General features: G+C 48.8%; 1 protein-coding gene across 2 annotated transcripts in view; it reads left to right on the top strand.

Annotated features, from left to right (window-relative positions):
* Positions 1 to 311: 311 nt before the first annotated feature.
* Positions 312 to 14,059, top strand: part of MED15 (mediator complex subunit 15) — a 69,438-nt gene continuing 55,690 nt past the window's right edge. The window contains exon 1 of one of the 2 annotated variants that reach the window (XM_025982654.2): positions 312 to 526. In XM_025982654.2, the coding sequence (XP_025838439.1) occupies positions 459 to 526 (68 nt within the window). In that variant the 5' untranslated portion in view covers positions 312 to 458. The remainder of the gene's footprint in view (positions 527 to 14,059) is intronic. The other variant, XR_011994718.1, reaches the window with a different exon arrangement.

The following is a 14,059-nucleotide window of genomic DNA, read 5'->3' as shown; positions in this document are numbered from 1 at the left end:
TCCATAGCATCCGCTGTAGACTTGCCAGCAGCTTGGCCGAAGGGTGCAGATCTCGCGCTGGTGGTGAGGCCAGCACAGAGTATGGGTCACAAGAGATTCAGGTGGCCAGGGTAGGCCGGCTGCAGGGAGTACCGGGAGTACTATGCAGCCAAGGCTCTTCCACACCGGGTCGGCTTAGCCCCGAGCACCTGGAATTCCCGTCCCGCGCGGTAGGGGCGCTAGAGGAGGGGCCATGGTTTGGGGTACGCGGGAGGCCGGCCGCTGAGAAGTCGCCCTGGGCCGTTCCGAAACTCCATTTCCCACAGGCCCGTGCGCGCAACTCCATTTCCCACAATCCCCGTTCGGCTTCCGGCGCGGCGGAGGCGACTCCGACGGCTTCCGGGTTTGGGCCTGGCGCTGCGGTAGAGGCGGCGGCGGCGGAGGAGCGGGACGCGGGCGGTGGGAGCGGAGGGACCGGTATGGACGTTTCGGGGCAGGAGACCGATTGGCGGAGCGCCGCCTTCCGGCAGAAGTTGGTCAGTCAAATGTGAGTAGGGGCTGGGCTAGAGGGCGAAATCTCCGGACCTTCCCCCCTTAGCCCTCCCGCGCGCGGAGGGCGAGGCCCGGGTGGGACTCGCGGGAGACCTAGGGCGGCCGGACCCGCTGGGGCCTGGGGGTTCCGAGAGCCGAAGGTTCCCGGGGCTCGCGTGAGTCCAGGGCGCGGCTGAGCTCTCGGCTGTCCTTTCCATTCTTGGCTGATATGGACTCTTCGTTAGCTTTCCCGGGGCCAAACTCTGCAAACCCAGCGAGCTCTGGCTTATGAGTCATCGTCCTGAGCGTTCTCATTCGTCATTTGTGTGCTTTGGTTGCAGACTTTCCCCTGCTTTGAATCACACTGAATTCGAAAAAGGAAGGGGGCAGCCCGTGGCGGCTTTAGCAGATCTGGTGTTTTGTGACTCGTCTTTAAGAAAAGCACATCAGAGTGAGAGAAAGAGATTGCAGGGGGTGGGTGGAAGATGAGGTTGGGAAGCTAGTGCTTGGGGCTGTGGGTGGTGGGGGATGCAGAATCTTAAGGGTAACCTGCCTCCCCCGCGCCCCAGTCCCGCCCCAGTGTGGATTTTGCTAATGGTGGCAGGAAGAGGCTGTCAGGAAGCGACCGTCGTTTGGGAGGAGGGAGTGAAGAGCTGGGGTTAATACCTTTCCCCCCACAGTTGCAGCTGCTGAACCCCTCAATGCAGGGGCTGCCACTGCGCCCTAGGCTTCACCTAGTGGAACTCCAGCTCCTCACCACCCACTGCTTGTTTCGTTCAGCAGTATTTTACTGAGCTTACTGGTGTTGTGCTAGCTACAAATTTGCCTAAGACAGCCCCTGCCTGCCCTCTGGGAACGCACTACTATAAAGAAGCAGTTGCAGTGCGGTCTTTCTCCTAGGAAGACCTAGGACAGTTTGAGTAGGGCAGAAGCAGCCTTCTGGAGTAGGTGGCAAATAGATTGTGCCCTAAAAAGACAAGTAGGAGTGTGAAAGGCCATCATTCCAAGCTGAGTAGTGGAGAAGTATGAACTCTCACTGCATTGGAGGATATTGCTATAGGCTGAATTCTGGGGATTGAGGAGTAAGGAGGTTCAGGAGATGGTAATGGAATGAGGGTGAGCAGGTGCTGACATGTTAGCGGTGGGAGTGCTGTGCTAAGGAGTTGAGCCTGTATTTGGCATGAGGCCTGCTTTGAGGTAGTGAAATGCCAGAGTTGGGAAGATTCCCGGAGTCTCTGGAGATGGATCAAGAACAGAAGAGAGAGGCCAGTTAGGCCATTTGGAGTTTTGAACTCTTGGGGTTTGAGGACCTGTCATTTTTCATCCTTGTGTTCCTACTGCTAGATCACTGCCTGTCACATTGCTCCATAAAATGGTTGTGGAATGACTTAGTAAGAGAGTATAAAAGCCTGTACTAGACAGTGGTGGAAACTGAAAGAGGAAGACCATTCCAGAGAAAAGGGAGAGCAAGCATAGACAGTCCTTGATGACTAAACTGAATGCTGGGGGGGAGGGCGCAAGGGGTTGGGGAATGCAGCAGCGTGGAAGGAAGGAAGTGGGATGGAATGCTGGGAAGCCTCTTAGTACAGTGGAAGGCGTGGGGACTGTAGAGTTAGTGGCTCTGGGCACTGCTATGGAATAGTCTGGGGGCAATTCTGCAGATATTGCAGAATCAGTGAAGTGTTTTGTTTTGTTTGGGGGAGTTGATCCCCTGGAGTTGTCTATAGATGAAATCATGAGGGATGGCCCACTTCAGGGCTCCGGCAAGAAAAGCCCTTAGGGCAAAGATTTTTCTTTGGGAAGACCTTAGAACCAGAACCATAGAACCAGAAGACTGAGTTGCCATCAAAGGAAATTGGGGGGTTGGGGAGAGTCAGAGGGCAGGAGGGTAATTGAAGAGTCTCTGGGTATCAAGGACTGCCTGGATACTTCATAATTCAGCTTCCTTCTGCTTTTAGGCAAGCTGTATTCTTTCCTTTATTTGCCAGATTGCTGCTTGTGTATTAGTTTTTCTCTTGCTGCTGTAACAAATTGCCACATCTATAGTGGCTTAAAACAACACACATTTATTACTTGGCAGTTTCTGTAGATGTAAGCTCTAGGTGGACTCAGCTGAGTCTTCTGCCTAGGGTCTAGCAAGGCTGAAGTCAAGATGTTGGTTAGGTGTGCATTTCTTCCTAGAGGCTCTGTGGTAGAATTTGCTTCCAAGCCCATTTAGGTTGTTGGCCAGATTCATTCAATGCAGTTGTAGGACTAAGGTGTTCTCGGACCTTACTATTTAGTCTTCATTCTAGAGGTGGCCTGCATTCGGTCTCATACTTTCTATGTGGCCCCCTCCAACAGGGGGTGGGTTTTTCTATTGCATCTTTCTGACTTCAGCCAAGAACATTCTCTAGTAAAGACTCAGGTTAGATTGGGTCCACTCAGATAATCCAGGATGATGTCCGTATTTTATTTATTTATTTTTAAAGATTTTACTATTTATTTAACAGAGAGAGAGCACAAGCAGGGGGAATGGCAGGCAGAAGGAGAGGCAGAAGCAGGCCTCCTTCAGAGCAGTGAGTCTGGTGCGGGGCTGATCCCAGGACCCCGGGATCACGACTTGAGCTGAAGGCAGGCGCTTAGCCAACTAAGCCACCCAGGCACCCTGATGTTCCTATTTAAAGTCTATAATTTGGGGTCCCTGGGTGGCGCAGCGGTTTAGCGCCTGCCTTTGGCCCAGGGCGCGATCCTGGAGACCGGGATCGAATCCCACATCGGGCTTCTGGTGCATGGAGCCTGCTTCTCCCTCTGCCTGTGTCTCTGCCTCTCTCTCTCTCTCTGTGCGACTATCGTAAAAAATTAAAAAAAAAAAAAGTCTATAATTTTATTATAGCTGGAAAGTCCCTTCTGCCATGTAACCTAGCATGTTGACGGGTTTCAGGGATTAGGGCATAGGCATCTTTGGGGAGCCCTTTGAAACTGCTGCAGTTTCAAAGATTGTCTGCCTGACACCATGTGGTGCTCTCAGTTCTCGGGTTTGTCTATTTTCTCCCCAGGATTCGCTTGGAAGAGTCATGATTCTTGGTGCCTTGATTTGTTATGTTCACAGGGTTAAGTCTGACTTCTTCTGGTGTTTATGCTGTTGTTTGAAGGTGGATATCTTGTATAGATGAGTGAGGAAGTAAAGAAAGCATAGTGAAGAACTGAGGAGTTTCAGCAGAAGGAAAAGCATCTGATAGCTGGTTCACTGTCTCCACTTGGCTCTTGAGTATCTATTAAGAGAACAGTGCTTCAGATCATGGGGCTGATAATCTAGTCTCTTGGCTACTATGAGAAAAAAGTGATTTTGATTTAGGGCTGGTTAGAAGAGCTCTTGTGTGGACTCTCTAGTATAGCCTCTTAGCCTTTTACTGCCTCTGCCACATCTGGACCCATTCTGGACTGCTCCTTCCCCCTTGCTCTCTGCTGCCCTGCTGAAAACCTGTCTGTGAATTTCTCAGCATTAGAACAAGATTCCAGATGGCCTACTCTCCCAGCTCCTCACCATGGCCTGGCCTAGCCACCTCTTAATCCCCTCAGTTTGCTCCAGCCTCTCTGACCTTTAAGCTTTTTGAACATTCCAGGTTCTTTTTTGTTGTTGTTCTCTCTCTCTCTCTCTCTCTTTTTTTTTTGGTTCTCTTTATTTTTATTTTTTTTAAAGATTTTATTTATTTATTCATGAGAGGCAGAGAGAGAGAGAGGCAGAGACACATGCAGAGGGAGAAGCAGGCTCCATGTAGGAAGCCTGATGTGGGACTCAATCCCGGGTCTCCAGGATCAGGCCCTGGGCCGAAGGTGACGCTAAACGACTGAGCCACCTGGGCTGCCCGGTTCTCTCTTTTTAAACAAGTTATTATGAAGTATTTAGGGTATTCAGCAATGGGTGGACTTCCCTCCACTACATTTATGACCAGTTTCTTTTCCTTTAATTTAGATGTTTGCTTAAATACTAAATACTCCAGATCCTTCTCTGCCTACCCTGCCTAAATTGGGTCACTCTCACTGATATGTTGGATCTCAGCCGTTTGTAGTTTCCCGTGGGCCCCAGTCCCAAGAAGCATGGCACCTGGCATATAAAACACGTGTTGAAGTGTGCAAGAGGAAGTATTTTTCTGAGGGCTGTGTGTGCCGCCCTCTCATACTACAGTGGTCTTCTCTACCTGTGCCAGGATGCATTGTGAAGCTCTGCAACCACCCCACCCCCAACTTACTCTACTTGTTACCAAGTGACCATGGGCAGAGTACCTAACCGTTCTGGATCATCTCCTTCACCTATGAAATGGCTAGAGTCTGTTAGCCCAGTCTGTCCATTAGCCCAGTCCATAGCCCAGTCTATCTCACAGGGAAGATGGGGGGAAAAAAATGAAAAGACTTCCATCAGAGCCCTAGCAGATGCCTCCTCCCTAGGTTCTTGCAGGAGTAGGAGCCTTGGAAGGTGAAGGTAAAACCCCCAAGCCTGGGTAAGGGAATTGGTGACACTTGAAGGAGCCTGTGGGGAGGGTAGTTGTGACACTGTTGGTGAGTTCAAATCATCTCTTCATTGAACGTCCACTCTCCCTACAGCACATGGGAGGATGCCCCCCTTAGAATTCTCAGCCTGGCTTTTGTGGACCTAGGGCTTTCCTGGGGGATTGCTGGGTTAGTGTTGAACACGTGTCTGGTATGTGGGATCCTAGAGAACAAGCATGTATCTGTAGTAGCCGGCACTATGCCTGACAGGGTAGGTAAGTAGTGAATGAAAGGACTTTGTCAATCAATTCTTCCCCTTCTTTTAAATTTTTCTGCCATCTTATTCTTTAGACTTTTAGGCCTCCCACCTCTCCGAACAGCAGATTGCACATATAGACATGAAATAAATAAATGTCTGTTGAGCTGAACAGATTGCAGAGGGGAGGAGATCTGGGGGTGGGGAAGGGCAGTGTGTATCAGGGCTTTACTCGAGTGCCAGGAGATCAGGGAGCGCGGAGCAGATTCAGGCCAGACAGGTCAACCACCTCTTCTGGTGAAGGAGAAAGGAGATGTGAGCTCCAGGCTGGGTCCTAGGAGATACAGAGCTATCTGCTTGGACCATAAGAAGAAAGTTGAGTACTATTTAGCCAGAAACATAATGAAACAAAGCAAAAAAGTCCATGAGGAACAAAGAGCAAACAACTGAACAGCAACTTCCAAGGGCCTGGAGAGGCCTTAGGACGGGTGGGGAGTGCCCTGAAACTTGCATGTCTCGATTCTGCCTGTGGGTTATGTTCTATCCTCCAAGCAGAAGCGAGGGCGTCTCGGCTGAGCCTTGACTATGGCTTATTCCACTTAGGCTTCCCAACAGCCCTGTGCCCTCCTGGTGTGATCCTGGCCTTTATTCTCCAGTGGGGAAGGTCCTGAGCCCCGCTGCTTTCTTCATAGCCTGGTTGGTATCTAAACAACCAGGCTGGCTTGCAGGCTTCTGTGTATAAGCCACCACTATGTCCATTCCCGGAGGCCAGGGGCCTGTCTGTCTGACCACCTCCAAGCCTGACTTCCCCTGATGGCAATCAGGAAGTGATTGTGGAGCCATTGACTTCAGAGTCCTGAACCTTGGCCCTACTGCCTCTTGACCAGGAGTGACAGTGACCTGGTTGTGGGCCCTCATCTGCTCTGGGGTCAAGGCTTTCTTAATAGCAGCAACAACAGCAGCTGATATGAATCCCCACTGCAGGAGTTGACTATGTTAGCTCATTGACTTCCCGCTTGCGTTGTTAGTCGATGCATTTGTTACTTCCATTTTTAAGATGAAGAAACTGAGGTGTAGAGGAGAAGTCACTGCTGCTTCTAGTTAGCTCTGCATGTTACGAATGAATGCTTGCGGAACCAAAGCAGGACAAGAGAGGCAAACTGCCTTTTAATTTTTGAAAGAGAGGTCCTGCTTTTTAGGCGTAGCAGAGAGATGGCAGCTGGAAGGTGACCAAAGCCAGGTGCTGGCGGGCATCCTGTTGGCAATTTTAGCAACTCCTCGTGGGTCAGTGGGACCCAAACAGTAGCAGAAGGGCCAGCCAGCAAGCCTCCAATGATCTTTGGCCTTCACACAGGCTATAGCTAGGCTCCCAGCCTCACCAGCTCCGTTTTGTAAGAGACCTCACCCATCCATCACACCTACAGCCCTTATATCCATTCCTGACCAGAAGTCTTCCAACTCTTGCTGCCATTTATGACAAGGTGGCTGTGGTTAGTCCAGGCTCCATGTGAGACATTCCCTTGTTGTCACATGATCATCTCCCTGCCACTGTCATGCAGGGCAAGGGAGTGCCCTTTAAAGCATTCCTCAGGGGATCCCTGGGTGGCGCAGCGGTTTAGCGCCTGCCTTTGGCTCAGGGCGCGATCCTGGAGACCCGGGATCGAATCCCATGTCAGGCTCCCGGTGCATGGAGCCTGCTTCTCCCTCTGCCTGGGTCTCTGCCTCTGTCTGTCTCTCTCTTTCTCTGTGTGACTATCATAAATAAATAAAAATTAAAAAAAAAAAATAAAGCATTCCTTAGGGCAATAATGTCGGTTACATACCAGAGGGTGCATTTTTTTTTTTTTGAGGAATAATAATGAACTTTTAAAAATTCGAAATGGAAAGTTTAAATCCTAAAACCAAGTAGCATAGTTTATTTTTTTAAAATTTTAAAAGAGTTTATTTATTCACAAGAGACACAGAGAGAGAGAGGGGCAGAGAGACACAGGCAGAGGGAGGAGAAGCAGGCTCTATGCAGGGAGCCCGATGTGGGACTCCATCCCAGGACTCTGGGATTGTGCCCTGAGCCAAAGGCAAATGCTCAGCCTTAACCTAGGCGCCCCCAAGTAGCATAAGGACCCCATGCCACATTCAGCTTCAGGCTATCGATTCTTGCTTCTTGGACTCCACCCCCTGCCCTCAGTTATGTTGATGGTGGGAATGTTTGAGTGGCTGCCCACTGCCTTGGGTTCAAATCTCAGTTTGACTCCCTCCTCCAGGGTCTATACTGGGCTGCCTGTGGTTTCTCAGAGGAGCCCAGCTCTTTCTTGGCCCTGGCTGTTCTGCATCCTTTTTGTTCCCCTGCATGAGACCAATCCCTCCCATGGTGGAACATTGCAGTCCCATCCTGCTCACCCTTCCAGGACACCAGGCCACCTGCTGCCTCCCTCCTCTTCACACGCTCTGTGAAGAGTTACCAGTTTGTGCTTGAATTGCTTGAACACTCGTTTCCCCCAGTCTGAACCCCTCATGGGGATTCCTGCATCTCCAAGAGTGCCGTGGTGCATGGATTCCCAAGCACCACCAGAGAGAGCCCTGCTATGGCTCTGTGGTGATAGTGGGCTAACCTGATGCGTGCTCGCCTCAGAGTTGGAAAAAGTCTTTTTTCTTTCTTTCTTTCTTTTCTTTTTTTTTAAGTTTTATTAATTTAAGTACTCGCAACACCTAAAGTGGGGCTCTAACTTATGACTCTGAGATCAAGAGTCTCATGCTCCAGTGATGCAGACACAAATAAGTACAGGAAACACGGGAAGTCTGAAGGAGGTGAGTGGACAATCAGCATCCACATCCTGGTGGTGACACTGTACACTATAGTTACACAAATGTTATATTTGGGAGAAATTGGGCGAAGTTTACAAAGGATCTCTGTGTTACTTCTTATAACTGCATGTGAATCTACTGTTACTTCAGTAAAGTTTTTAATAAAAAAAAAAAAAAAAGTCTCATGCTCTTCTGACTGAGCTAGCAAGGTACCCCAAGATTCGATTTGATTTAATTGACTGAATTTTAAGTAGGTTCCACACGGTACAGGGCTTGAACTCACTACTTGGAGGTAAGACCTCAGCTGAGATCAAGAGTTGGACACTCCACCAACTAAACCACCCAAGTGCCCCTTATTTTTTAAGTAATCTGTAGACACAGCGTGGGGCTTGACCTTATTTAGAACTCCAAGATCAGGAGTCATGTGCTCTTCTGCCAGAGTCAGCCAGGTGGCCCCCCAAGTTGGAGAAAATCTTAACACCAATCATGGGAAGATGCAGGCAAACGGATATCCTCACAAGCTGCTGCTGGAAGCACATAAATGAGGCCATTTTTCTGAAGGCCATTTGGCAATACTCTTTATTCCAGTAAGCTTAAAATGTCTACTTCCTTAGGCATTTCCTCCAAGGCAAAATGCAGGAGAGTATTCAAAGCCTGTTGGCAGTGAGGGTGCTCATGTCCACATCAAGTCAGAAGAGGAACGGGGGAGATAAGACAGCAGTGGAGCTGGGTTAGATTTGTTCTAGGAGCTAGGGATGGTAGATTTAGGGCTGCTGTTAAAAATGACATGGGAATCAGGCGTCTGGGTGGCTCAGTTAGTTAAGCCTCCGACTCTTGACTTGGGCCCAGGTCATTATCTTGGGGTCCTGAAAGTGAGACCGGTGTCAGGCTCCCTGCTTGGCAGGGAGTCTGATTGAGTTTCTCTCCCTCTGCCCTTCCCCCTATCATGCTCACCCTCTGTGTGTGTGTCTCTGTCTCTCCAAAATAAATCCGTCTTCCAAAAAAAAAAAAAAATGACATGAGAGGGACACTTGGCTGGCTCAGTTGGTGAAGCATGTGACTCTTGTTCTCAGAGTTGTAAATTGAAGCCCCACTTTGGGTGTAGTGATTACTTAAAAATAAAATCTTTTTTTTTTTTTTTTTAAGATTTTATTTATTTATTTGTGAGAGACACACAGAGAGAGGTAGAGATACAGGCAGAGAAAGAAGCAAGCTCCCTGCAAGGAGCCTGATGTGGGACCCGATCCCCGGACCCCAGGATCACAACCCAAGCCGAAGTCAGACTGCCAACTGCTGAGCCACCCAGGTGCCCCTTAAAAATAAAATCTTAAAAAGAATATGACATGGGAGGTGTTCCATAGCCCTTTGATAATGAGAAGAGCAGGTTAGCAAGTAGGACATGTGGTCCAGAGTGTGTTTTCTTTTTTTTTTTTTTTTTTTTTTTTTTAAATTTTATTTATTTTATGATAGGCACACAGTGAGAGAGAGAGAAGCAGAGACATAGGCAGAGGGAGAAGCAGGCTCCATGCACCGGGAGCCCGATGTGGGATTCGATCCCGGGTCTCCAGGATCGCGCCCCGGGCCAAAGGCAGGCGCCAAACCGCTGCGCCACCCAGGGATCCCTGTTTTCTTTTTTTAATTAAAGATTTTGGGATCCCTGGGTGGCGCAGCGGTTTGGCGCCTGCCTTCGGCCCAGGGCGCGATCCTGGAGACCCGGGATCGAATCCCACATCGGGCTCCCGGTGCATGGAGCCTGCTTCTCCCTCCGCCTGTGTCTCTGCCTCTCTCTCTCTCTCTCTCTGTGACTATCATAAATAAATAAAATAAATAAATAAATAAATAAAAATAAAGATTTTATTTATTTGAGAGAGAGGGAGCACAAATAGGCAGAGGGGAAGAGGGAGAGGGAGAAGCAGACTCCCCGCTGAGCAGGGAGCCCAACTCAGGGCTCTGTCTCAGGACCCCAGGATCATGATCTGAGCTGCAGGCAGTCACTTAACCTACTGAGTCATCCAGTTACCCTGCAGTGAGTTTTGTTAAATAGATGTTGTTAGCTGATTATCTGAGTAATTTTCATTTTCTTTGTAGCTTTCAGTACGTGTGTATTTTTGTTAACAATAAATATATATTCCTTTTGTAGTCAAAAGTCTTTTGAAGAAGGGGTGGACCCTGTCTGCACATGAGGAGGAGGGAGCCATGGTCATAGATAGCTACCATAAGGTGGAAAATCACATTCTGACGTTGGGATGGGTGTCCTCTCACCAGGGCCCTGAATGCCACCACAGTCTTCCTAAGATGATTATTTCCTTTCTACCCCTGCTAAGAAGCATTCTTCTTTCAAACTGAAACTGTCCTTCCAGATGGCCTTCCCTCTGTGCTGGTATGAGAGCCCTAGCCAGATGCTCCCTCCTCCATGCCAGGCCTTCTGGTTTCACTCTTCTCTGTTCTTTTCCCCATTGGAGGTTTGGCCTTGGCCTCATCCCCTCTTTATGAGCCCTGATGGCTCAACCCATGGCAATTCTTCCTCTTGAGTTTGTAGGGTCTACATTGAGTGCATCCTACATGCACTGAACAGAAGAATTCTTTTTTGCTATTTTTATACTCATTATAATTTTTTTTTTGCCTTGCCAACGGTATTCTAAATTCCTTGAGTGTAGGTCCTGATCTTATACCTCTACATCTCACTGAGCAACTGGCATGGTGCCTTGACTTAGATATGAGGTGCATAATAATAGCAGAGAGGGTGGTGGAAAACAGTGCTGGCTTCTTTTCTGATGGCCTTCCAGAGCTTTCTTTCATCAGTGCCCCTCAACATTGAACCACTTCTCATTTGGAGCTTTTTATTTTTTTTAATTGGAAACATTTAAAAACAGGGAGTCCACGACGGTTACGAGGTGGTTCTTTTTTTAACAGGTAAATAATTGAGGACCCAGTCCTGGAGAGCAAAGAAGATACACTAGAATCCCAGGTGTAATGATCTGGAAACCCACCCTGTGAGGGAGAAACTCCCTTCTACTTTAAAACAACTCTCTTGCTAACCTGGTGGGGGTTAATAAAGATCCCTGATTGAATGACCTCAAGTATCTTGAGGTGGAATGGCCATTACTGAGGGCAGTGACTCCTTGTAGAAGACATTGGACCTCTGGAAGTCTCCATTCTCTTACTTTGAGCTTTTTATTTTGAGAATATTTCAAACATACAGAGTTGTAAGGATAGTACAGAGTGCTCAGTACACCCTTCCCTCAGACTTACCCATTCTTTCATTTATACACATTCTAGTGCTCGAGCTTGATGAATAGCAACTGACTTCTGTCTTGCTCCCTCCTCCTTCTGGACCATGTTTCATCTTACTTAGCCTTTGGCCCCACAGGCTTCTGTAAGTTCTCTGCCTGGGAATCTGCTGGAGGGGTGGGGGGCACGTAGGGAACCAGAGTGGCCCAGCTGCCGGTTAGCCTTTGAGCTGAGCCACTTGCGTCTGGTCCAGGAGAGGGACAGGCAGGTGAGGTACATCCAGGCTGGAGGCCTGGACCAAAACTCCACCCCTTCCACACTCCCAGAGGCTCTAGCGGTGTGGATGGGGTGCTTGTTGGTTAACAAGTGGCTTATCCGCATCCCTGCTTATCCTTTTCTGCTCCCCACCCCTTTCCAACTTTGTTTCAGTCCTCATCAGACGTGAGGTTTGAGGAAGTGATCTGGTTACGGTTTTGGATGGTGCTTCTGTTATAAAGTAGAAAAAAATGCCAGATTTGCCCTGAGAGGCTCTGATGGATCACCCTGAGCCCTCCAAAAGCTACGGGTCTGCTTTGATTCATGTTGGGGAGGATTCAAGTCAGTGAAAGTACAGAGGGAAACCTGTGCTCTGTACTCAGAATTCAGTCACAAGGCTGTTCCAGTCCAAACCTGGGGATGGGGCTGGGGCGTAGCAGCTCTGGTTGTCTCACATGGTGTGTGGTTTTTTGTTTTATTTATTTATTTATTTATTTATTTTAGAGCGCTCTTGTGTGGACAAACACATGGGGGTGGGGAGCAGAGGGAGAGCAGCAGATTCCCCTCTGAGCACACGGAGGCTGATGTGAGTCTAGATCTTAGGACCCTGAAATCACGACCTGAACCGAAATCGAGAGGCAGAGGCTTAGCTGACAGCCACCCAGGTGCCCTGGTGCTTCTTTACATTGAAGTATAATGGATGAATGTTTACATGTGTAAATGACCCATAGCCATAGCCCAAGCCTGCATCTGGAACAGGCCTGGCACCTAGCACCTCCTCCCTGTGTGCTTCAGCCACTGTGGATTCTGCTCCTACTCTTTTGGCTTCTGGGCCATGGAGACATGTGTTCTTAAATTTCCTGTCTTGGAGTCATACTGTGTCTGCCATCTTTCATTCAGCATGATGTCTGTGATGGGTGATCGTCCTATGGGTAGCAGTTCTTATTTATGCCATGTGTTATTCGTCTGTTACTTGACTGCAGGTTACTTTTCTGCCCTATGCTTGATGGACATTGGAGTTAATTCCAGTTGTTGGTTATGTGAAGATAGTCCCAGAGATATTCAGGGGAATGTCTTCTGATGGGTATATGCTGGATGCTCTCTCGGGTGATCATCCAGGCTAGGTTGAGGGGTGTGGCCTGAATTCAGCATTACTGTGGTCTGCCAGACAGTTTTCCCAGGTTGGTATGTACCCATTTACATTCCCACCAGCCATGTAGGGGAGTTCCCCTTGTCAGACATCCTTGCCAACATCTGGCATTGTCAAGGAACCGCCTTTATAACAAGCACCCTTGTTGATCTTGAAAGCACACTCAAATTTGAGACCTACTCGGTGCCATGGCAATGGGAATGGAGGGAGGGTGATTTAGGAGGGAGAGAGTCTGTAAAGAAAGAAGCTTTGTAATTTGATGACTATGTGTGTGTACACGCAGGAGGAAGGGAGGAGAAAGATACAGGTATGCACCCCTGAGGGAGACGGGCTGTGATTCTGTGCTGCTTCTGAAGGGTGGGGTACAAGGTGATGGATGTGTGGAGTATGCGAGGGTGTCAGCCCTTCCAAGGAGAGAGTCCAGCAGCCAGTGGGTGGTGCAGGGAGCAAACTGGAAGAGCAGTCAGCTGCAGGAGCGAAGTGGGTGGGGGCCGCAGAGGAGGCTGAGCAGAAAGCCCTGGCTGTGGCTCTGGTGGGCAGAGCAGATGTGTGGAGAGACTGGGGTAAGGTGGTGTGGGCACAGGAAGCTAGTCCCAGCAGCTTGGGCCTGCCTCTGTCACTGTGTTCAGGACCAGTGTATACAGTACTTATTCCCTTTCTGATAACATTGTAGAGGATTTCAAAACAGGAATGTGTTTTCTATAATCTCTCTGCCCAGAAAAAAAAAAAAAAATCTCTCTGCCCAGAGATGGCCATTGGTGACAATTTGATTTTTGACCTCCAGTCCTATTTCTCTGGGTAATACCTTGATATGTATATATCTTAAAATATGTAAATGCATGTATATACCAGTATTTTTAAACTTTTTCTTAAAGATTTTATTTATTCATTCATGAGAGACACGGAGAGAGAGAGAGAGGCAGAGACACAAGCAGAGAGAGAAGCAGATTTCATGCAGGGAGCCTGATGTAGGACTTGATCCCAGGACCCCAGGATTGCACGCTGGGCCGAAGGCAGATGCTCAACTGCTGAGCCACCTAGGCATCCCAATACCAGTGTTTTTTAAGTGGAGTTAGACTCAAGTTCAATTTGAGTTTTGGCTTTTTCACAGCTCAGATTGTGTTTGTCTCTTGGGGGATGACTCTGGCCTGGCCCTGTGTTCCTCTGTCCCTGTTTCATACAGGGCATGGACATAGCAAGGCTTCTGGCCAGTGGGACTTTTCCCATAGTTAGGCTTTGTCTAGGTAGTGAGGGACTGGACTGACCTCTGGTGTGGGAGCAGATTTCTTAAAACTTTTATTGGTTACTGCCCTTCAGAGGCCCTAGCTTCTCGATGCCAAGAAGCCTCTGCAGCCAGGGTGACTCACAGTGTGTGGTCCCTCCCT

Source organism: Vulpes vulpes, chromosome 10 (assembly GCF_048418805.1).
Source record: "Vulpes vulpes isolate BD-2025 chromosome 10, VulVul3, whole genome shotgun sequence".
Classification (NCBI taxonomy): domain Eukaryota; kingdom Metazoa; phylum Chordata; class Mammalia; order Carnivora; family Canidae; genus Vulpes; species Vulpes vulpes.
This window is presented reverse-complemented; position numbering and strand designations above follow the sequence as displayed.